The 25,592-nt window shown below is 34.5% G+C and overlaps 2 protein-coding genes across 2 annotated transcripts; one reads left to right on the top strand and one right to left on the bottom strand.

The window, feature by feature from the left end:
* The first annotated feature begins 12,004 nt into the window (after positions 1 to 12,004).
* On the top strand, positions 12,005 to 13,222 carry LOC125190078 (F-box/LRR-repeat protein At3g26922-like). The gene is made up of 2 exons (XM_048087275.1): positions 12,005 to 12,151; positions 12,236 to 13,222. The coding sequence occupies exons 1-2, from the start codon at positions 12,005 to 12,007 to the stop codon at positions 13,220 to 13,222; spliced, it is 1,134 nt and encodes a 377-aa protein (XP_047943232.1).
* A 2,691-nt stretch (positions 13,223 to 15,913) lies between these two features.
* LOC125190077 (ras-related protein RABA5b-like) lies at positions 15,914 to 16,267 on the bottom strand. The gene has a single exon (XM_048087274.1). It carries the CDS (start codon positions 16,265 to 16,267, stop codon positions 15,914 to 15,916), a length of 354 nt encoding a protein of 117 aa, XP_047943231.1.
* Positions 16,268 to 25,592: the final 9,325 nt, after the last annotated feature.

The following is a 25,592-nucleotide window of genomic DNA, read 5'->3' as shown; positions in this document are numbered from 1 at the left end:
GCTGCTCACGTGCAACGGGGGATAAAAGCCATGCTTTTAAATAACGTACGTAATGAAATTAATTAATTGCTAAACGGAGAAGAAATTAAATATCTGAAATAATGGCATCTATTATTGACACATGTGAGACACGTAGACGTAGGCTAACCAATCAAATGCTACCTCACAAAACGCAATAATATTTAATATTTATATACTTTTAGTAGTAAGTATATCAATTTTGTATGATCATATACATTCATACATGAAATATGGAGTAAGTAGTATAAGAAGTAGTGCGTATAGACGTTGATTGCGATCAATAAAGAAAATGGATTAAAGTATATGTGGTGTGTCAAGAAATATCTCTATATTTAATTATGATTAATATATTTGATTTCCAAAATGGGGTAGTGAAGAAGATGATATTGTGGTTATTTGTGTTTTTGTGGAGGGAAAATACTAAGGTCAAATCGCAAATAATATGGTGATGAGAACATGGTGTCCCACTTACTTGATTTTATTCGAACAATGTTAAGATTGATTGAACATATACTGTTTTCCTATATTACTCCATTTAATATGTCCACTGTCCACATCCATATTTGTTCATGTTCAAATAATGCATTATAAATGTCATGGAATTTGCTTGCCATGTAGTATTATTTTTTTAGCTTTATTATTGATACTATTTTGACCTTATATGATGATTGAATTTATGCCATATATGGAGCAATAGTTTGAGGGGGGATTTTTTTTAAAATTTTTTTATGACGGAATGCATTAATTCAGAAAATGAAAGTTCGTACTAGGAGTAGAAAAAAGGATTATTCCTCTAATATTAATAATAATTGCACTTTCATGTAGGGTTGAAGTTGTCTCTTAGTTTAATAATCCTAGCATTATTATGGTAGTACGACCTTAGCACGATTAGATGATGCTGGAGTGTGATTAATTAAGTAAGCATATTTGTACATACTTTATGTTATGACTAGTTTTAGATATGATAGTGAAAATGTCACAAATTTCATAAAATTGATTGCATCCCAATTTCTCCAATTCTGCTTTTATATTGGTAAAACGTGGCAAATGAGATTTATGATTATATTTACTTTTCATAACTGATAACGAATATAGAAATTTCACTAATTTTTCTCATTATTGGAATTTCTCCAATCCCGCATTTATAATGGGATAAGAGTGCATTAAATTTAACTCAGGCTAAGAAAAATAGTATCACCGTCTTTTAGATAACTCAAAAATCAATCCTTCAAAACAAATAAATAAGAAATTAACTTAGAGGAGTAGTACTATTTAAATTTTGGATGAATAATCGATTTTGTTCCTCCTATGAAACAACTATACTACTAATTTCATTGTTTTGTTTTTTAGAATAAATTATCCTGTAAAAGATTTTGGCAATCGAAACATGCTACTTAGCTATCGAGATAAACAAAATGAGGTCCAACGAATTGGTTATAGTAGGAACTTGGAATTGATTTGTCATTTGTAAATATATCGAATCCTTCTTATAAATTTTCAACCAGCCCAACCCAACCCGAACTGATCGTATAAAAGAATAAAATAACTTATAAATTGTTTAAGAACTTATAAGCACTTCGATAAATATCTTATAAATAACTATGGCTTAAAATTATTTTGCAACAACTATAATCCTTTTTAGATTGAATTCTTACAATCTTAATTTACTATTTTATACTCCTGTCTCTTAAAAATTTGAGCTATGACGCGACAAGAATTTTAATACTAGTATACTATTGATATAGTAGGATATATAAAAAGAAAAAGATTACTAAAATATTGTAAATGGAGAATGAGTCTCACCTTTATAGAGATATTTCTTTTTTAAATTAAAAAGTTCATGATTTTAAGAAACGGAATCCAAATGAAAATAGTTATTCCTTTTAAATGATGAAGTTTAATACTACGAACTAGCACGAGATTAGTGATTATGGACAACAACCCACATTATATACACGAGTAGGATCCACATATCATGCATGTTAAGTATAAGGCCAAAATCTGAACACCACGCTATAAGAAAACTTTTGACCTGAACACAACTCAACTAAATAACAATACTATAAGACTAAAGTTGAAAATTGGTGTGTTCAAAATATAGTATGTCTTTTTGGTACTACATATTACACGGGATAGATAGCTTTAGGTCCTAAATAATATATTTTGGTCTATATTTAACTATTTTATCAAAAAATTACACTCCAAAACTCTGAATTATTAATTGTCGGTTTTACAATACAAATTTTTCCAAAATCCCATTTTATATATTGTATAGATAAAACTAAAAAACTTAATGAAAATTGAAAACGATTAATATAGCAAGAACATGAATATTAAAACTCGAAAAATTGGGAGAGTAAGACAGTGGACTGAACATATTTCACAAAATAAGGCAACTAGTAACTGAGTATTTAATAAATAATGGCTTTGTATAGAAGCCAAGAACTGTATAAAAAACAATTTTAAATAAAGATTTCAAGATGTAATCTCAATATTTGTGCAGAGCACAACTTAATTCTCGTGAATCGCTTTTCTTGGTAATATGCATAATGTGTAGGGTGCTTTTTCTTGGTAATGTGTAAACATGTGATAGAAAAGTAGTCGACTTAAAAAAAAGAACACACACTTCATCTCATTTTCCCACCAAAAAAAGGCAACCTTTTATCGAGGAATATATTACTTAGTATTTTCGAGGGAAATAAAATAGTACGAATAAATTAATGCAACCTTTTATCGAAGGGGTTTATGGGAAAAGGGTTTTTTCTGGAGGAAAAGGAAATAGTATTTGATAAACGTGAAATAAAGTTCATTATATTGGAGAACGAATAATTTTCATTGTGCTATTAACAAAATTAAATAAGAAAAATAAAAGATTATCTAAATGGATGCATAAATTTAATTGAAAATACATCCCTTTTTTATGGTCATACTTAATGCCAAATGATTTGTTTAATAAGTTAAATACCAAATGCACTCAATGCCAAAGACACTAGACCTATGGAAAAAATTATTAACTGAAAATAATAGGTGATATTTAATATTATTAGCTTTGTGGGGATATCGCTAAAATAAAATAAAATATTTTATTCGATGGAATAATATGTTTTATTAGCTTTGTGTCGTCTTTTGTGACCTATCCCCATTGCCGTCCCCCTATGATCTCGCACCAGCCCCTCAGCCGTCTCCCGATGATGTTGCCTTAGCCTCTCGGCCGGATCCTCTTCTCCTGATTACCTATGCGCGTAGGAAACGGGTTAGCCCTAATCCTGCCCCCTCCCTTGCACTGCCGCTAAATGATCCAAGGCCTCGTCGTCGGCGCAAACAAACCAACCCTGTTCGTTTCTGGCCGTACTCTTCAGCGCCAGCCCTGGCGTTTGGCTGCTCCGCTCCCGGCTCCACCCTTCCTATGGCCGGCTCCTCTTGCCGTTTGATTCCGGGAGGAGCCGGTTCTGTTCCGCCGACGAACCCCGCTGGTTCCTGCCCTGTTCCTGCGCCGGGTAAACCTTCTGGTTCCCGCTCTGTTCCTGCTCCGGGGAACCCTTCAGATGCCCAATCTGTTTCTAGCGCCGTCGAAACCAACTTGTTCCATTCCTGTTCCAGCGCCGGAGAACCGCGCCTCTGCTTCCTCTGTATCCGACGCTGTTCCGGCGATTAACCCCTCTTGTGCCCCATCTTCTCCGGTGGCGAACCCGTCTTCTTCTGGGTCGGATCCTGCTCTCCACCCCCCTGGCTCTGGGTCCCCGGTGGACCCTTACGGTTCTGGATCGGGTCCTGCTGAGCTTCCCCCGGTGGACGCTTCTGGTTCCGCCTCTGATCCTGCTGAGCTTTCCCCTGTCGAACCTGCATCTGCAATGCTCGTCGCGGACCCTGAGCCGCAGTCCATTTTACGGGCTATTGTGTCTGCCATTTTCCCCCGTTTTAAGCGCGCTTTAGAGACTTGTGCTTTGTATGTAGCTAATAAGCGCCGCAGATTTGATCCTTATCCTGAATTGTAGGAATGTTGTTGCAGTTTGATTGTGATTTTGCTGAATTGTACAAATTGTATATACTGAATAAAAAACTGCATTTTTGGACCATTTTGTCTTTCACTATGCTGCACAGTTAGTTTCTTGTATTATGTTGGAAAAAATTAAGTCTCCACTGCTGTGCTGTTATCAAATGAAGTGGAACTTTGTAGTGATGTTGGACTATGGGGCTTGGCAATCTTGCCTATCTTTGAACTGAAAATATCTTCTGATTTGCTCCTTGTTTTTTTTTATCCCATCATTTTATTTGGCATTGAATTTTTGATTGTTTTATTATGTTTGGTAATTCTTTTTGTTAACTTGCCCAAGTTGCATGTTTCTTGTTTTTTTGTCATTTTAATGTCAGTTAAGAGAAAGAGAGGTTCATATTCATTTCTTGCAGTATTTAAATTCATTCAAAGAATTGTAACATCCTCCAACAGTTTTGACATATGTGATTTTACGTTCTTGGATATTCCTGTCGCTATTGAAACGGCAAGTGTACTAGTTCCAATCGAACAGTTTCTGGTTGTTATACTCATATTGGTTCTACTATTAAACACTTGTTCTTTTAGATAGGTTGTTGGAGCTATGTGTCCCAGTTGTATCTTATGTTTCTCGTTGCAACATTTTTTCCCTCTCGGACCATCTCGTTCCGAAATATTACTTAGATGTTTTAGAGAGATACAGCCACACACGGATAAAGTCATACGTATCTTGACAATTTAGTCTCATACGTATCTTGACAATTTCAAATTTGATCCCATGTCCTTGTTCTCTGATGTAATACTGCTCTTGACAGAATTCGCTCCCAAGACTTGTGGAAATTTCCGCCCATTTTGCTCTGGTAATTTTCTCCACTATTCTAATGCATTGCATCTTAGCCCTGTAAACTAGAACATGCCTGAGTCTTGATTTTGCTTTGCTTTATGTAACTCCGTATATATTCCCTTAAAAAACTGACCTTTAATGACTGATGGTTTTAGTGATTTAGTGACACAGCAATAACTGGATATATTTGTTATTCTTATTCTTGACCTCAGTATTGTTTTTGTATTTCTGCATGAAAAAAAGTTGTTAATGTTAAAGCTGGGAAACCACTACACTATAAAGGAACATTTTTCCATCGTATAATTGATTTATATGTGGCTAAGGTATGTTATGTGCTCTCAGATGTATTTGTTTTGGCTGATTTATTGGTTTAGCATAAATGAGAAAGTGTCTTTTGCTGGGAGTGGACTTTCTTCATAAAGATGGTAATTTGTACATTAGCATTGGTGTTATGCATGCCAATATTCTCTATAAAGGTTCTTAAGCTGAAATTATTTCAACTTTGCAGATATGAAACTTTCTTGTTTTATCTTTTGTTTTTCTAGTTTATCATTTGGGATAACTGATAATATCGAATAAGACATGTATATTTGACATTTAAAATCTATATTTGCATCTCCTAGTGCAGAGTGATAGGCATATCATTTTCATATGTTATTCTTTTATCAAGTGTCCAGACACTGTTCCTAAGTTATGCTGATTTTTATCATACATCAACCTTTTGGACTATACTTCAGCACATAAGATTCCTGTTCTGCAGCATGCGAAGTGATATGGCAAGCCAATACGATAATGATTATTAGAGTTGCTTAACCTGGTTTGGTGCTTGTCCTTGCTTACTAGGCTCCTAGCCCTTTACTGCAAACTCTAGAAGATCTATAGTATCTAATTTATTTGCTACCTTAATAACTTCTGTGGATTATGTGATCTTGTTATTTGAAGCCAGATCAAAGCATTGACCTTGTGCTAGTGTCTTTTTAAGCTGATTAAATTGAATCAGATTATTGTACTGAAATCCAACATAGAACTGTACTTTTGTGTTTTAACTGACAAAATATGTTGGTGACCGTAACAACTTCTGTTGGTTATGTGATCTTCAAATTTAAAGCGTGTTTTTGTCTTTGAAAGCTGACAAAATTGTATCAGATTATTGATCTGAATAGTGATTGCTTATAAAACTGTTTTCTGTTTTCCAGAAGAGTCTACTAAAGACAACTATATATACTGTCTAGTGATGCTTTCCTAGCTGTGCGGCTTTACAGTTTTTTAATGTTTTACCTAGTTTCAGGTTTATGTGTAATTATCAATTATTAATGGAAAAGTTATCGTGATATGAGCTGTAGCAAGGAGCTCTGCTACCTAGCATCAATATATGTTTTTGACTCTTCTTTCTATTTCTTGCTCGGCATCTTTCTCATTGTTTTACTGCCCTACTTATGTTACACAGTGATTCTTGGAGTGTACAGATAAAAACATGGGTATAAAGTTGAAAACATGAAAGGAAGCGACCGAGGAAAGTTATCAAGAGGAGTAGGAGTCAGCTGGAGTAAGTTTGACGCCTAGAAGATCCATGAGTAAATGCGCATAAGCCTCAGTCTGAGAAATGCTGGCGTAAGTGCTAGTGCCGGTACAAAAAAAAGGAGTAGGAGTCCTAGTGGAGGAGAAGCCCACGGTATAATGGCAGATGGCCATCTCGAAAGAACTACAGGAGAGGGAGATCGGGCTGCCATCTTGAAGTAGCATAAGCAGGAGCAGGAGCCGAGTTTGATTGACCCGTCAAAGTCTAGTGAGTGCGCCTAGAAGGACCAATCGCCGCTGCTTCTCAAGGAGCCCAATAAGCACTGGCCACCTGGATAGGTCCGGCGTTACAGGAGTCGCTCTACTGAACTGTCTCCTGTTAGGTCATATCGCGAGCGTGGTAACCTTAACCGGTGAGGAACACTTTCTACTTGTAATTTCTTTCTAAACCCATGAATATTATTCGTTTACCTTAATGAATCTTTTATTATATTCACCGAAGGTCCCCTAGGTGTTATCGGACCCCACCTCGAGCAAGAACACCCCCAAGGTTTGCATTTCTTCACGTATTTTATGAAAATTATACTCTCTACATCCCGAGTTAGCTTCAGTTAGGTTGTGTGGTAAATTGTTATTATACCAGTCTTGAGATCTGGAATTTTACGCTCTTGTATATGCCTGAAGTTGTAAAATGGCAAGTATACTAGTTCCAATCGAACAGTATCTGCTTGTCGTTATACTCATATCTGCTCTAACTTGGAAGGTTATTATTAGTTATGATTGTGAATACTGAATCAGCTAGACGCAGGTCAACGTTACTATGTTTCTTGTTATAGGTGTTGGTCATGAGTCATGATGACTCTGCACATCTTATTGGAAACTTTGATACAAGCGTGCACATGCTTTGAAGTATTTGGATTATATACGTGCAATTACGTACATTTATCAGTATCCATAGATTAAATATTTATCATCCTCAATTTTGTTTCTCCTCTCTAGGGAGAAACGGATCTCTCTTGAAATTAGTATTTGATCTTCGAAAATATATCATATCCCTTGAATAAAATTATCCAATTCAAAGCATTACAAATTCGTCGCCTTCTTTTTGGAAACTTTATCCCTTAAAATTTAATATTCAAGAAAGAATTAAGTAGTTTCAGAGAAAAACGGTGCCCCGCAATATTAGCAACTGTTACACTAACCTGCGAGCATTACGAGCACGGTCAAGGTGCTCGGCTTGAGAATTTAGGTATGGAACTATGGCTCATCGAAAGTGCTCAGCCTTGCGAAATATTTTCACCAATAGTTCCGAGCACATAAAGTGCTCGGCATGAAAAAAAAAAGTATTCAATAATATTCGGATCTCGGCCTTATGAAATTTTAATAAATCGCTAATAACAAGCACTAAAAATGTGCTTGGCATAGAAAAAATACTCGTGCAATTATTATAACACTTTTGTCATTGTAAATGACAAAATATCTGCAATACATTCTCATTTTTCACTTATTATCCGGATAAACACATGCAATTATTCAACAATTAATCACTATAAAAATTTAATAAATTAATTTTACCAGGTACTCCCTCCGTCCGCGAATAAGAGTCCCGTTTTTCCATTTTGGTACGTCCGCGAATAGGAGTCCCGGTTCATATATGCCATAAATGGTAAAAAGGCCCCACATCCCACCAACTCATTCCACTCACATATCATTTAAAACTAATATATATAAGTGAGATCCCTATTCCACTAACTTTCTTCCACCCACTTTTCTTAACATTTATTAAAACCCGTGCCGGAATGGAATGGGACTCCTATTCGCGGACGGATCGAGTATGTGCTTAGATTATTGCGAGCACTGAAACTGTGCTCGGGATTCCAAAAAGTAACTTATGCAAATTTTTAGCAATTTATTCAAAATAAAACACATCATAAATTTTTGGAATGTTATGTCGAATATCAATTACAAAATAATACTAACATGGTATTTTACTCATTTATTTAACAATACTATTTAAAAAGATTTTCTAGTTATTCACTGTATTATGGAATGTATGATATATTAATGCAAATTGAGTTTATAGTTTTAATATTAAGAATTTCTTATCGCAAGTTTGTGGAATTTAATGGAAACAATTTGAAACATTATTTAAAAGATTGTGTTTTAGGAAAAAGTTGAAAAAAAAACTAATTTTAAAAGTAAAATTAGTTGATGTTTGTATATTCAAAATTTAAGATATGAATTTGGTATTCCTAACTCAAAACTAAAAATTAACATTACAATTTTCAAAACAAAACTTTTAAATAAAAGAAGAAGTTTTGCTTTCTTAAGCTAAAACAAACACTTTTATCTATACTTAGATTAAATATATATTCCAGCATGAGGCTAGTTATTACTATTTACTAACTTTTGTTTTAATATCGGGTCTTAATCGTCGGATTGATTTTTTTAAGGGTATTAGGGTATTGATAAATTAACAAAAATTGTGTATACAAAATTGGACATTTTAGATATTTTATATTCACAATTGTTTTACGTTACATATTTACCCTTTATAGCTATTCAGGGATGATTAAGTTTCTAAGTTTAATAACCGCACATTTGGGAAAGATAATTCATTCTATCATAAAGCTAAATAATTATAGCTAAACCAGAACTAAAAAGATAAATTTATCACATTCTTCACCATAATATTGGGTACGTATTTGAAGAATTTGTAATAAAATTTAATGAATGAATTGACATATAAACGTTAGTAGTCACTAAAAGAAGTCACATAGGTCTCGTTTGTTTGGCAGGAAAGTAAACTACAAGGAAAATGATGTTTGAGATTATGATTTTTTAGGATTATGATTCTTAGGATTATGATTTTAGGAATGTAATTCTTAAGAATATGAATTCATTAGAATATGATTCATGTGTTTGAAAACATGTTAATATTCATATATTATCATTTTCATATAATTAAATTAATATATTAAAAATATATTATTTATATAAATTCGAACATTAAAACTATTATAAATTTGAATTAAACAAAACTTTCTTTCCATAATGGGTATTTAAATCAAAGAATGGAACTAAATTAAAGGGCATTTTGCGACAGATAAATTAGTCATACAAGTATATTATGCCCATTTTATGATTTTGGTCTTTAAATTTTTTCATTGTTTCTCATTGTTTTAGAAAGTTTAAAGGGCATCTTTCTCATTGTTTCTCATTGTTTTATCCTTATTTAATGTTTTTGACTCTTCAAAACTTTCTTTAATTTAGTCATAGATTTATGTCTTGAAAAATGGAACTAAATTAAAGAGCATTTTGTATATACAATTTTTGTTAATTTATCTTTTCTCATAATGGGTATTTAAATCTAAGAAATAAAGAATAGTGGACTTAACTTAAAGTAAATGTGTGCTTAAATTAAGGGGAAAAATTACAGTATTAGAAAGAGAATAGCGCGCGACTTTTCTAATTATTTCAAAAGAATAAAGGCTTTGATCTAATGATAGTATTGGACTGAAATTGTGCGAGAAGTGAGTTGGACTAATTATTATAATTAGTTGGGCCAATTTAATTAAGTATGGCTCGAAGAGAATTTAAATCATGGTTCTAAGTTATTGATTCTTTGGATTAATTTATTAAATCTTGAGAACAATATTTTTTTCCGAAATTACTTCATTCTTTCTTGAATATTCAATTCTAAGGGATTAAGTTCCAAAAAGAAGGCGTCTCACTTTACCGAAGAATTTGTGTTGTCCCAATACCCGCCCCGCTACATACCGGGATTACCAGGTACCAGTACCCGACCCGAAATCCTAATAAAAAATTTGAAAGCCATAATAACTGTCAATGTTCCCTAATTTACTTAATTAATATCGATGATAAACTTTGAACAGATTAAAAATAAAAGTGAGGGACACTTTGTAACTAGTTCCGGTGAGTTTTTAATTGTATGTTCGTTGGAATATAAAAATGTTTCAAAAGAACTCTTAGATTATATAAAGTACTCCCATTGTTCCGCCTTAATAGAGACATTTCATTTTCTTCAATCATTTTGAAAAAATAATAAATAAATACTTTTTTCTACATTATTATCTCTCTTACTTTTTTTTTTTTCCATTCTAACGATTTATTTTTAATTTTTTAGAATGAGTGTGTATATGACTATTATTATTTAACTATTTATTTATTTTTCTCTACTTGAACTATTTGAAACGCCTCTATTCGTATGAAACGGGAGGAGTATTAAAACATGGTATATGGCTAATACTAATAATAACAGATATTATCGGTACTAACGGGTATACCCGAGCGGGTAGTGGGTATACCCGCTACCCGCGAAACTCTAAAAGGAAAAAATATCTGCATATAATTAAACATTTCCCTTTACTAAAATTATCCAATTCAAAGGGAAATGTTTAATTATATGCAGATATTTTTTCGAAGATCAAATTATAATTTCAAGAGAGACACGTTCTCCCTTTAGAGAAACATAAATGAGAATGATAAATATTTAATTTAATTCATTATAGTAAAAAAATATTTCATACAAATACGTCAATATACTCCATGGTAAAAGAAATCTTCAATAAATAAAAAAAAATCAAATTATAAAATAATTCAATCCTAACAATATATGGAAATAATAACCAAAAAATCAAATCAAACCCTAGCAAAAGATATGATGAAATATTAAAATAGATTCTAAATTATAGAGAACATTAGATGAAATAGTGCGTCGCCACGGTGGTGGTAACTCTTTCCGTTTTTGATCTATTTCTGAAAAATAAAAAAATTTCCTTTTAAAAAATGAGTATTACTAGTAGTATTTTTCTTACCAAGTAATATGGACTAGGGGTATGTTATTTTAGGGTGATTATATTTATTCTTTCGATTATAAATACTCCAAAACCTATATACAGTGCAATAATCCCAAATATCAAATCAATAAAATTCAAATTCATCTCCTCCGCCTCGGATTTCTGGTGCGCCTCCATTTTATTTTTATCATGTTTATTGTTTGATTTGCTGATTTTGGCTAATTAGTTCGATTACGCCAATCCTAGTTAGTTATGTTGAATTGCCACAGCTAGATAGTGTGCTGCTTAAATTTGTATAGTTGACATTGTCTTCATTATTCAATTTGACGGTGTAGTATAGTTGTATAGTTGATATTGTCTTCATAATTCGATTTGCCGGAGTTGTATAGTTGTATAGTACTTGATATCGTCTTCAATATTCAATTTGATAGATTCTAAACTATAGAGAAAATCAAATTAAACCCGGGGCCCTAGCAAAAGATAGGATGAAATATTAATAGAGATATTCTAAACTATAGAGAAAATAAGATGAAAACTGCCTAAAAATAAAAACTGTTTCTGTTTTGATCTATTTCTAAAAGTTAAAAAAGCCGGAGTTGTATAGTTGTATAATGATGTCGACTTCATTATTCAATTTGGTAGATGCTAAATTGTTGTTATCGTCTTCGTTATTCAATTTGCTACTGTAATATCACTGATCACAATTCATCACCCTTAATGTAGTCAAGCTTATTTTCAGAAGTCTGAGTTTAAACCAAAACTGTAACAATCACTCCAATCGCGGTCTCGCTTCAGTTTTTTCAGGCACCCATGCTCGGATTTCTTTACAAGTTGTTTTACCGTTTTGCATCCGTGGATGGAACTGAGTCAGCCTGTAGGGGCAGCGCAGTTGATTCCGGATGGACAGATTTGCAAGAATCAAACCGACAACCGTGCACGAAGAAGCAAAAGAATGAGGTTAGCCTTTTGTAACTTAAAAAAAAAAAAAAAAAAGTTCATGATTAGGTGTTTGATTAATTAACGTGTTTGATTGTTGTTTAGGATTTAGGGTTTGGGCATGATAGGATAAGTGAGCTACCCGATGAAGTCATCATCAATATTCTCTCATTCCTACCCTTGAGAGATGCTGTTTCCACTGGCCTTCTTTCATCCCGATGGTTGGATTTGTGGAAGCACACTAATCATCTCGATTTTTTCGACACCGATGATCTCTATCGAGAAAAGAGTGACACAGAGCATGATTTGTGGGATGTGGGGACGTGCAAGCATGTCAAAATGGTGAATTCGGTTCTTGAATCGCATCAAGCTCCCTTCCTGGAAGAGTTCAGGCTTCATTTCTACGTAAACAAGTCAGCACAAAGCGCAGTCGCCAAATGGCTCAGATTCGTGTGGTCAAGACAAGTCGAGAGCTTGGATTTGAACTTCCGGTGTGACAAGGAGAATGATCTAGTTGTGTTAGAAGATTTGCTGGGAGAGATGAAACCAATGAAATATCTCCAGAATTTGTCTCTAATGATGATGAAATTAAGGGGTGAAGACGTCTCCTTGTTCCTAAAAAATTGCCCTCTCCTGAGGAAATTGAGAATCATACAATCATATTTGACGTCTGATGTTCATATCTCCGTGGCAACCCCCGCGTTGGAGGATCTTCAGATAGCTCTATGCGTCTTTTCGGAGTCCGTTATAATTAATATTTCTGCTCCAAATCTTTCTATAGTTTGTGTTGATGCAAGACCGGGCCAACTACGGTTCAAGAATGTTCCAAGACTTGCTGACACATCTTTTATAATAGAAGGTCCAAGCTATACAATGCACCATTTTACTTCTACCTTATCCTGCTTGACTTCCCAACTCCACAAACTTACATTGTGTGGTCCCAACGTCGACAAGCTTTTGGGGAAAGGTTTTCCTCAACTGCCAAATCTCAAAGAATTGTTCCTTAGTGACCGTACCTGTCTTTTACCATTAACTTACGTGATATCGGCATGTCCTCGTCTTCAATGCTTCACTATCACGGTTGGTATATAGTACTACTTATCTTCTCAATGTCGTATTCTTTTACATATGGATATATTTATGTATATATGTGTGTGTGTGTGCAGTGCATTGACGAAGCCGGAGATGAAACAACATATTACGAAAGATTTACGTACAAAGTGTTATCTTTTAAAGGATCTTGTGCGGAAAATATCATCCAATCACTGACGTATATCGAAGAAAGCGGTGCATTTCAAAAAATAAAAAGTCCCACTTCGCTAACGAGTGAGGAGGACAGCCTGAAACAATTCGTAGCCCAATTATCTCTACAAGTTCAGCTCCGGTTTCAAGTTCAACTTGGGTTTCTACTTGATAGCTACGTCAAGAGGCATCTCCAATAGTACTAATGTATTTTCGAATTTCTTTCCCACTGCAAAGATGGGTTTTTTGGTTTTTTTTTTTTTTTTTTTAACATTTTTCTCTTCTTTTTCTTATTATTTTCTTCACGAAATATATGAATGGATCAAACTATCCCACCAAGATTTATGATTCGCCTCTCATATTTGATAAAATTCTGACTTGAACCCCATTTTTGTTCTTCCACTGTATTTGTTGCTTTGTAAATTATAAATAAACTATGATTTTGACTAAAATCTAACAATTATATGTGGTTGCAGCCTGATCTTTTGACTATATGTCGCTCGTTAGAACAGATAGATCACCAAAAAACCATATAGTTATTTGGACTTTGATCAGACATATGTTTCCCTTTACATCATGAGTTTCATAGATGATATAGCTAATCTCTCTGTTGTCTCGCGTCATTGGCACCGATTTGGTTAGTGAATCAATTTGATATTCTTTCTTACTGCACTTGATATTTGCACTTTTCGTTCTCTCTTCATGCAACCTACACTAGTTATGCAGAGAAGCCACTCTCTAGTCTTATAGAATATTTGTAAAGTTGCAGATACAAACTGGTAGTACTACATTTGGTATTGTATTTAGGTAATGCACATATATGCATGCTGAATTAGATCGGTGTTGATTTATCTTTCAATTCCGATCCGATACTGATTAGTTTAGGTGCCTAATAGCAATTTGGATCGAAAGAATAAAGGCTTTGATAGTATTGTGCTGAAATTGTGAGTTAGACTAATTACTTTAATTAGTTGGGCCAATTTAATTAAGTATGGCTCAAAGAGAATTTAAATCAAGGTTCTAAGTTATTGATTCTTGGATTAATTTATTAAATCTTGAGACAATATTTTTTTTCCAAAATTACATAATTCTTTCTTGAATATTCAATTCTAAGGGATTAAGTTCCAAAAGGAAGGCGTCTCACTTTACCGAAGAATTTGTGTTGCTTTGAATTAGATAATTTATTAAAGGGATATATGTTTAATTAGATGCATATGTTTTTTCGAAGATCAAATACTAATTTAAAGAGAGATCCGTTTCTCTCTTAGAGAAACATAATTGAGAATGATAAATATTTAATTTAATTTAATTTATTAATAGTAAATAAATATTCTATACAAATACGACAATATACTAACAATATATGGAAAAAAAAAATGAAATTAAACCCTAGCAAAAGATATGATGAAAATAAAAACCATCACACTGGTTACCTAAAAATAAAAACTCTTTCCGTTTTGATCTATTTCTAAAAACTAAAAAAATTCCTTTAAAAAAAAAGAGTATTAGTATTTTTTTAACCTAGTATATGGAGTATGTTATTTTAGGGTAGTATATGGAGTATGTTATTTTAGGGTGATTATATCTATTCTTTCGATTATAAATACTCCAAAACCTATATAAAGTGCAATACCCCCAAGTCCCAAATATCTAATCAATAATGCCTTCCGCCGGGAAATTCAAATTCATCTCTTCCGCCTCGGATTTCTAGTGCCCTCCATTTTTTTAAAAGACTAAAGGCCAAAATTGGTAAATTTGCATATAGAGAAATGAATAATTTGTATGCTAAAAAAATGAACCAAAATTTATCCCCAATTTTTAGCCAACTTTTAGCCAACTGCTCCAATGGTTTCTCCCTTATTTCTCCCTTATTTCTCCCTAACTCAACATTTCATTTTTACATCATCATTTTTAATATTGTTTAATTTTCCCTACAAATGTGTTTAATAAATAGATTTATAATGAACAATTCATCGTTGTATTAATCATTGGAAAATATAATACAACGAGAAAAAAAAAACTACAAATAAAAAACATAAAAAACCAATAATTTAAAAAAACAAAGATTTAAAAAAAACTACAAATAAAAACTATAAAAAACAAAGATTTAAAAAAATAAAGATTTAAAAAAACAAAGATTTAAAAAAAACTACAAATAAAAAAAACTACAAAAACTACAAATAAAAACAAAGATTTAAAAAAAAAATTAATTAAAAAAAAAATTTATCGCCGATTTATCGCCGAATCGCGCCCACAGTGGTCGGCGATGATTCGGCGATAAATCGGCGATAATAAGGGAGTTGGCCCAAATATCTAATCAATAATGCCTTCCGCCGGGAAATTCAAATTCATCTCTTCCGCCTCGGATTTCTAGTGCCCTCCATTTTTTTAAAAGACTAAAGGCCAAAATTGGTAAATTTGCATATAGAGAAATGAATAATTTGTATGCTAAAAAAATGAACCCAACTGAACAAATTGATAAGCTTCAACGGTCTCCTTTTCTTCTTCTTAAATTCTACTGGAATTCTAACCAGATTCAATTTAGAAGAGAGAGAAAGAGATATTACTATTGAGCTCATCAAGCCAACGCCTGATGCTATCGGGAGTAATCCTCCGAGTAATATCGTAGACGACGAGAGCTCCGACGGCGCCGCGGTAATAGGCGGAGGTGACAGCGCGGAATCGCTCCTGGCCGGCGGTATCCCAGACCTGCGCTTTGACCTCCTTGCCGTCGACCTCCAGCACCTGCGTCTGAAACTCCACTCCGATCGTGGCCTTGGAGTTGTGGTCGAACTCGTCTCGAGTAAACCGCGACAGCAAATTCGATTTCCCCACAGCGGAATCGCCGATCACCACTATCTTGAACAGGTACTCTTCGCCACTCTCTTCCGCCATTTTCCAATCAGTCTCTTAATTAGGGAATTATTTAAGGAGTAAAAAATCAAAATTAAAAGTTTAATTTGGTCAAAATCGGATTAAACTCATTGACCGTTAGTTTTTAACAGAAATATTGACGGAGGACCAAAATGGTCAAATTTCCAAATGTGCAGGACCAAAAAATTCAAAAGATAATGTTTAGAACCAAAAAAGTAAAATGTTCAGGACCAATTTTGACCTTTACTCTTTTCAAAATCATGTTTATTGTCTGATTTGCTGATTTCGTGCCTCTTCATCGCCAAATTGTTGTGGGTGTAGGAGTGCTTGTGCAATTTTTTTTGAATTGAGCCACTGAAAGTGGAGTTCAACAAAGTTTCAACAATTGCTGCCCTCCATGTTCTTAGATTTTTTTGATGTGCTGGTTGGAGTTCTTCTGCAATCTGTTTAAAATTGACAAAAAAAAATTCGGATGTGCTTGTTCGGAGTTTTTGTTGCTCGAATTTTGTTCTTGTTAGTAACTTTGATAATTTTAATTAGTGGTAAACTAATGTAACACTACAACATTTGGTAAGGGTAAAATGGAATATAAAGGTGTACTTATCTAAAGAAAAGAAAAGCTTTTCCGAAAAATTAAGAATGTATTCCGAAATATATTCTTGAGATATATTTTCCGGAGAAAAGTATCAAACGTGCCCTTAGAGCATTCCCATCCGTGCTCAAATAGGCCCGGACCCACTTTTACTCTTTATCCTTAGTTAAGAGCACAACACCCACATCCGTGCTCTTAGCTAAGGACAAGCTCAAGGGTCTCACCATTCTATTATTCAATTTAAATATTTCAATTACTAAAAACATTTCTACAATATAAAAATACAATAAAAATATAAAAATTGCATAATTAAATCCAAAAAAATAAAAACACATAATTAAAATCCTAGAAACTAAATAACATAGTTAAAATTCTAGAAAATAAAAATTACATAATTAAAATCCTAGAAAATAAAAAAATACATAATTAAAAGCTAAAAAAATACTCCCGTGGAAGACTAGTCTACTATCCTCAACGTTCTCTTGAGACCTCGTATCATTCCCACATGTGTTGCAAGTTGATAGGGAGCCATGCTAGACATATCGGTCGTATTGAGTTGATCCAAGAGGGCCCACAACGAGTTGGTCGAGGGTGGAGGTGGCACAAAGGGAGTGGGGGCGGATGGAGTCGGGGCGCGACGACGGCTGGCCGTTGCCTTCTTCCTTCCTTGCAGCCGGCGGGAACTGCTCGGCCCAACGTCTGGGCTACCCAAGTTAGCTGCGGCAAGCTGAGTAGCCACATCATCGGAGGCGCCGTCGGATAGGGCGACCGTCCTCGACCGTTTGCTGGAGGAGCTGGAGGAGGAGGCTACTACGCCACATCCCCCCTATACTTCGCATGTTGGCGCCCCTCCTGCCAACAACTGAGGTACTTGAACGGTCTCAACTCCAAGCTTTGGTAGGTCGCCAAAGCGGCACTGATGATGTCGAGCTCGCTCTTGCCGCTCCTTGCCGCCCGCTCTTCTTGTTAGAAGTATCCCTGGAGCTTACCGATTGCCTCGTTGGCTCTGAAGATGCAATTGCACACCATACTATCATTGTGATAGATGGTTCCCCCGGCCAGGTTTCATTGTAAAGACGAGTGATGCGCCACTAGAGGTGCCCACGGTTCAGGAATCGGCACCGGTTCCGGTTTTGAAAATTGTTGAACCGGAACCGAACCGCGAGGGTGTTTCGCGGTTCCGGTTCCGGTTCTAAAACCGCCAGTTTTGATTTCGGTTCCGAACTGACGGTTTTCCGGCTGTATTTTATGGTTTTTCACGGTTCCGAACCGTCAATTTTGTTGCGGTTTTTTGCGGTCCCGGCTTGATTTCACGGTAATGATTTAGAGAAACATAGTCCTGTAATGTTCAGACGCCCACTTTTCATGAGGTTTGTCCTGTATCTGGGTCACCCACGTCAGAGATTGCTACTGATTCAGGTCTTGTCCTCTAGAGACTACTGATGTCTCCAATACTGCTGCTCTATCTCGGCCTCCGTCCCCTCTTGAGAACCATTCAGGTCTTGTCCTCTAGAGACTACTGCTGTCTCCAATACTGCTGCTCTATCTCGGCCTCCGTCCCCTCTTGAGAACCAAGATGAGTTTGCTGTTGGTTGTGTAAATCAGCCCTTGGTGGCTGAGCCAGGGCGCCAGTTCTATAATGCCATCATCCTAGGGGTTAAAAGAACCCTTGACTTTTGCTTTTTATCGTTAGCGCCTACTAGAAAGCGCGACCCTGATTTTTAAAGTTCGTATTTTCTGCATTCTGCTATTGATTCCTGTGTTGGCCTCGCCGAACACTTATCATTGACCGAAATAGGCGGTCACCGGCTCCCCAGCTCGCTTGCCGGTGTCTGATTCCGCCCACGCTACCGACCATTGGAAACTTAGTTTTAGTCTTTTTTGAGAACGACGTATATATTTGGCGCAACACTACAATATTTTCAGATATATGTTTTTACCACATTCTTTTTCCATAGTTAAAAATGTTGATCTATCTTTTCTACCTTCAAATTCAAAATCACTATCGCGCCACATTTATGCTTTCTATCATGGCCTTCCTATTTTTCTCAGTATTACTTTGACTTCCAGTTTTTTACACGACAAGGGTGTATGAAACACCAAATACACAACAAGATGGTGTACACAACACCAACACAATACTTTGAGGACACACCTCAACAACAAGATAGTGTACACCACACTAACACAATACTTTAAGGACACACTTCAACACACTCTTGGAGAATACGAACACTCAAGGACACATCTCTAGCTATCAACCTCACTCTACTTCTTATTATACACGCACACATTCTTATACACACATATAATCACACTATGTAAGCCTATTTATTGGTAACTAAGTCTGTTGTTTTGCCGACTTAATTTGCTAGATAATTCTAGATAATTTGCCGACTATTCTAATAATATTAAATATAATAATATCTAGTTAACTCTATCCAATTCTACGAATCTTATTCTAGAAACCACCAGCTAAGTCGGTGGAAATAATATTTCAATAATCCCTGCCCCCGTCTCCTCCGGTGGTGATCCCTACTCTGCCGAGTCCCAGCCTCCTTCTCTGGAGGTCCCGCCGAATACATTTTAAAGTATGAACTTGCATGAAGTTAGAATGTTTATGCTTATAGACTCTCTCTCCAATATGTTTGGAATATGTAATTCTCACAATTATATGTGGTTGCCGCCTGATCTTTTGAGTATCTGCCGCTCTTGAGTAGAGATGTCAAGTGGGCAGGGCCAGCCCAGCCCAGCCCGACCGCTAGCGAAATAAAACGGGCCTGGGTTGGGCTGAGGAGTTTAATCGGGCTCCAATTGGATTGTTTTTTAAATCCAGGACCGGCCCGGGCCGGTCCCAGTAAGTTTGGAATATGTAATTCTCACAATTATATGTGGTTGCAGCCTGATCTTTTGAGTATCTGCCGCTCTTGAGTAGAGATGTCAAGTGGGCAGGGCCAGCCCAGCCCAGCCCGACCGCTAGCGAAATAAAGCGGGCCTGGGCTGGGCTGAGGAGTTTAATCGGGCTCCAATTGGACTGTTTTTTAAACCTAGGACCGGCCCGGGTCAGGACCATCTGAAGCCCGACCCAGCTTATTTATTTGCCTTATAAGTTATACCTATGTTTTCATACTACTCCGTATCTTTTAAACTATATATAAGCCTATACAAACTAAACCACCAAAACTATATTAGTAGCATGGATATTTAAATATAACATTATGAAATTACAATTCATGATTACCATTAATTATAGGAGATTCATTTTTATCTAATTTCTTTCTTCACAGAATAGTACTCCCTCCGGTCTATAGTAATAGGGGGCGTTTTTCCATTTCTATCCGTTCCATAGTAATAGAGTCATTTTCTTTTTTAGTAAAAGGCAACACATTTTTCCACACCTACTTTACTCTCTCTTACTTTTTTCTATCTTCATCTCTCTACCTTTTTAATTTTTCACTTTATTCTCTCTTTATTTAACTCATCTAACACAATTTTTCTTAATCTCCGTGCCGAAGAGTTTTACATCCATTACTATGGAACGGAGGGAGTAGATTCGAGTACTAAAACTTATTTGCATAATTATAAAGATTAATTCTTCCATGATTATAGTGATGAAATAGTTAAATTTTTTAGGTATATATATATAGGGTATTGTTAGGTTGAGATTATTTAGCTAAATTGAGAAATGAGATGCAATATGGGCCACTAATCCACAAGATTAACAAAATGTCAACAAATACCACATTATGTCAACAATGGGGTATAATTGTCTTTTCATTAAATTGTGTTTGAAATCATTTCTAAAATCATCTCTAAAACTCTAGCCGCAAAGTCTTCAAATCTTCAAATCTTCAACATTCAAATCTTCAAATCTTCAAATCTTCAAATCTTCAACATTCAAATCTTCAACATTCAAATCTTCAAATTTTCAAGTCTTCAACATTCATATCTTCAAATCTTCAAATGTTCAAATCTTCAACATTCAAATGTTCAAATCTTCGAATCTTCAAATCTTCAAATCTTCAACATTCAAATCTTCAAATCTCTTCAACATTCAAATCTTCAAATCTTCAACATTCAATAAAATAACACTTATGATTTACATATCAATACCGAGAATATCGAATGTCAACAACTCGTATTAAAATGTCAACAACTAACAAATAACACTTACAATTCACATATCAATACCGAGAATATCGAATGTCAACAACACGTATTAAAATGTCAACAACTAAAAAATAACACTTACAATTCACATATCAATACCGAGAATATCGAATGTCAACAACTCGTATTAAAATGTCAACAACTAACAAATAACACTTACTATTCACATGTCAATATCGAGAATATAAATCCCCAAACCTAATTCACAATCTCTATCTGAACCTCCAACCCTTTTCCCCCTTCATTATTCCATTCCATATTCCAAAATCAATTCATCCATCTTCCATTGGAGCGACTTCCAGACCCGGCAAGAGGGGCAAGATTAAAACAACCTTGGTTTTATTTTTCTTTCATTCAGTACTTTTATTGATTTTTTACTCTTTGCTGGAGTTAAAATATTTTGGCTATATAATTCATGTAAAAAATAAACATTTTCATGTCAACAACTTATATAATTTATGTCAATTGATTTAGATTTTATCAATCCAGATTTAATTCAATTGATAATAAATTTTTATCGATTGTTTTAAAGATTGAATTTAGATTTGTGAATTGATCAACAAATGATCGAGGAAAGAAGATCATTGATTTAGAAAAGATTGAGATTTAGATTTTTGATGAATTGTTTGGGAGATTTACCTTACGGAAGGTGATGATAGGGTGCGGCGTCAACAAGCGGGGGTGGATGTACGTTGTAATTTTAAAATTAGTTGTTATACTAGTACATCCCTATATATATATAGGGATGTATTAAGATGACAACCCTCTTTATTGTAACACCATACCATCATTTTAGGCCATTGGATCTGAAAATCGTGTGCTTGTCATGCTGCCACGTGTAAAAACATGGAGGGGCAAAATAGAAAATTTCTAATTTTACGTTACCAGATTGCAGTGTTGTTCATTGAATATTGCAGTCTTATCACAACAATATTGCAGTTTATCACGACTGCAATATCTAATATAGTAGACTGCAATATCTAATACAATAGACTGCAAACCCGTGTTTTTTCACGAAACTTAATCCTAGGCGTCCATAAATGAGATCTAACGGACTATATTGGTGGTATGGTGTTATCCTATCTATGGTGGCACCATAGTGCACCCCTATATATATATATTAGATCGTTTATTATAATATTCGCATGTTACAATATGCAGAGGCGGACCTACGAAGGGGGATGTGGGACCCTTAGAACCCCACCCATTTTGGCTATTCCTATATATCTAATATTCATTCAATAATTAATATGTCATTCCATAGCTAAGTTGGTGGAACGGATGGCCAAATATCTCTCAGGTTAGAGTTTCGAATCCCAACAGCTGCGCTCATATGAATAAATTGTGTTTTCTTTTGGATTTTTCTCAAAGCTAGAGAGCTAAATAGAATTAATCAGTTATCCATAGATTAATTTATTTGTCTAGTACTTAATTCATTTTTGTTTTTTCACACTAGTATTTTTATACAATTAATTTTGTTTATTTTTTTTATTTATGAAAATATTGTTATTGTAACAGTACAATAAAAATAATTATTGTAATTAAATTATAACTATAGTATATCACATTAGTAAATTTAATTTAATTGTTATGATTTTTATTTAAAAATATATTCTTAAATTATTTCGATGTTGACAATGTCATCGTATGTACTTTAATTTATTGCACTAATTTTCAAGTCATTTATCTCACATGATGTGAACTATTTAAGTCGTGATTATCTTTGGTGTTATTAATACTAAAAATATATAACAATTGTCAATGTTAGTTTGGACCCCTCAATATTAGAATCCTGCATCCGCCACTGACAATATGCATATAGCAGATCGTTATTTTATTAGATCTCTTCTAAATCCTGATTTTGTGGGATTATATATAATTATATGGTATTTGCATATATCCTATACCTATATTATATATCCATATATATAGACACGATCACATGCTAATATAGAGGGTTAATTATGCATGGGTTAGTTATGGAACATCTCTTTTTAGTTCCAATTAATCTTTCCATGATTTAGCATTTTCCCTATATTCAATATATATTTTCATTCTCTAATCCCAATTAATATTTCCATGATTTTAGTTCCAATTAATCTTTGATTTTAGCCGTTTCCTTCGGGGCGTGTTTGATAAGTTAGTAATGCCAAGATAGAGAATTATATATGGACATTTCTAATTATTTGATATCATAGTTTAGTTTAACTCAAAGCTCAATATAAGACAAGTGCCCTAACCAATCTTACCAAAATTATAACTTTAACCATGTTTATGTAATCAACCAATTTGTCAAGTTAAGCTATGTTATTTAATATACTATACAAATTTAGATAATTTATGTTCTATCAAACAACAACGAAAAAATCATATCTTTGCATATCTTGACATGAAGTCCGTATTTCTTATCTTATTTTACATATCTTCTCATAGGGGAGTGATCAATTGTTATCTTATCATTTAATTGCTAACTACAATTAATTTAAGGTTATAGGATTTTAGAAAACGTGTGGTCTATAATTTGCCATGTGTAATTTTTTGTTTTTATTAATTAAATCGAAAAAGATTAAAAAAAAAAACTCCAAATTACGGTTTTTGATGAAAATGTCAATATAGTTGTAACGACCCGCCCATTTAGGGTATAATAAATGCGGCGTTCGTTAACTAGGTAGACATAAATGCAACAAGGATCAACGACTAGGGTTTTATTTTAAAAGGGGTTTTGACTAGAGCATTTAAAGAGCAATTAAGTAGAGCAAGAATAGTGCCTTAGCAAAAGAACTTTCATAAAAGATCATCGTACGAAAGCTTATCAATGTTTCCCTAAAATATTCTCAACCTTTTCCCAAAAATACTTGTTTCTGACGATTCACAATTTAAAACATACCCACGAACGTAAAAGTATTTATCCCAACAAAAGATCATAAGTTTTCATCAAAATATAGCGGAAGCGACCAAGAAAGAAGTGAGGCTATGTATGAAGACACAACGACACTTTAAGTACCAACAGTTCATCTTTATTATTTCCTTGCTCAACACCGCCGCCCGCTCGTCACCACTCAACCTGCACATAAGGAAAACACATGCAGGGCTGAGTACGATAAATCATACTCAATGGGCTCATTGCCGAAAACAATTTTATCACAAATATAGTAGTTATCATCATGCCATTTTCAGATGTCCATCGGGGTTTTAACTTTAGAAAGACCCGAGGCATCAAAATATCTTTCTTTCTCAAATATCACGGTCGCGCAACCATTTTTCTCATAGACGTTTACCATATCCTCATTCTACATGACAAGGAATGCGGCCGCAATCCAGGTCACTAGACCGGCCAACCCGTACGCTGACACTCGGTCTAACATTGGTGTACACTAACCCAAGTAGAGTTTGCGGCTCTACAAGGATCCGAATTCGATTATAACAATAGTGGCATAGCCACGAGGGATAGGCACGACAAAACAAATCAAGGCATGATAACACATCTTTCATTCTCATCAATATCATTTTAGGACAATGTCCTTATTTTAAAAGAAAGCCCACCTCGTAGGTTTAGCTCGTTAGGATTCTCTTCTCCTCGCTTATCACGCTGAGAGCGCGAAGTATCACCTTTAAATTAGGCGTATCACAAATCAGTTTCAATCATGGATTTTAAATCATGCATGATCTCTCATTTTCCCTTTCTTCCCTTCGATTATTTTCAAAATCATAATATCAAAATCAAAGTATGATTAACATACTATTTTTATTCACATAATCATTCTAAAATCACCAATAATTCGTATCACACATGAGTGTTCCACACACACAACACATGCACACGAACACAACACATGTGCACGCCGATCGAGGCGTGCACACACACACACACACGTGATCGCACACACACATACACGTTTTCACACACCTCCATGTATTCCCAAAATTCACCGATTAAAACCCCTTTCACTCGTTCTAGATGCATGTGGATGCAAGAATCACCGATTAATCGGTAGAAGAAGAAGAGATCAATAATTAAAGTACCTTTTTCACAAAACGAACGGTAGAAACAATGAACTAGTCTTGATTCTTCAATAAACTCTTGAATTTCACTTGAATTCTTCTCAATTGATGAAGAAATCTTGAAGAAAACTTGAAGAAAACATGGAGAGAGTGGGGAGAGTAGTTTTCGAAAATTATGAAGTGGGAGGCGCCGGTTTCTTGATCTCTAGGGTTTTGGTTCTTCTCCTATTTATAGAGTTCCAAATAATATCCCAATAATTAATTAAATAAAAGATTTGGGAGAGATATTGGGGAAGTGGCGTTGAATATGGTTGAGAATAAGGAGGAATTCGAAAATTAGGCTTAATTAAATAGCCTATGATTTAATTTGAATATTTCACGGAGTAGAATAATATATCACGGAGCAAGAATAAAATAAAATACTCCCCAATTAAATATATCAAAAGTGGCGTTAATTTGCCCTCTTCAAAAGGGATTTATATTCAAATCCTAATTTAATTAGGATATGGCAAGATATGGTAGATATCCTAGTATTTTTATATTTATTCATGGAATAGAATAAATAAGGGATCAATAAAATAA

This window comes from Salvia hispanica, chromosome 5, assembly GCF_023119035.1.
Source record: "Salvia hispanica cultivar TCC Black 2014 chromosome 5, UniMelb_Shisp_WGS_1.0, whole genome shotgun sequence".
Lineage (NCBI taxonomy): Eukaryota > Viridiplantae > Streptophyta > Magnoliopsida > Lamiales > Lamiaceae > Salvia > Salvia hispanica.
The sequence above is the reverse complement of the archived record's forward strand: the minus strand, read 5'-3'. Positions and strand labels throughout refer to the sequence as shown.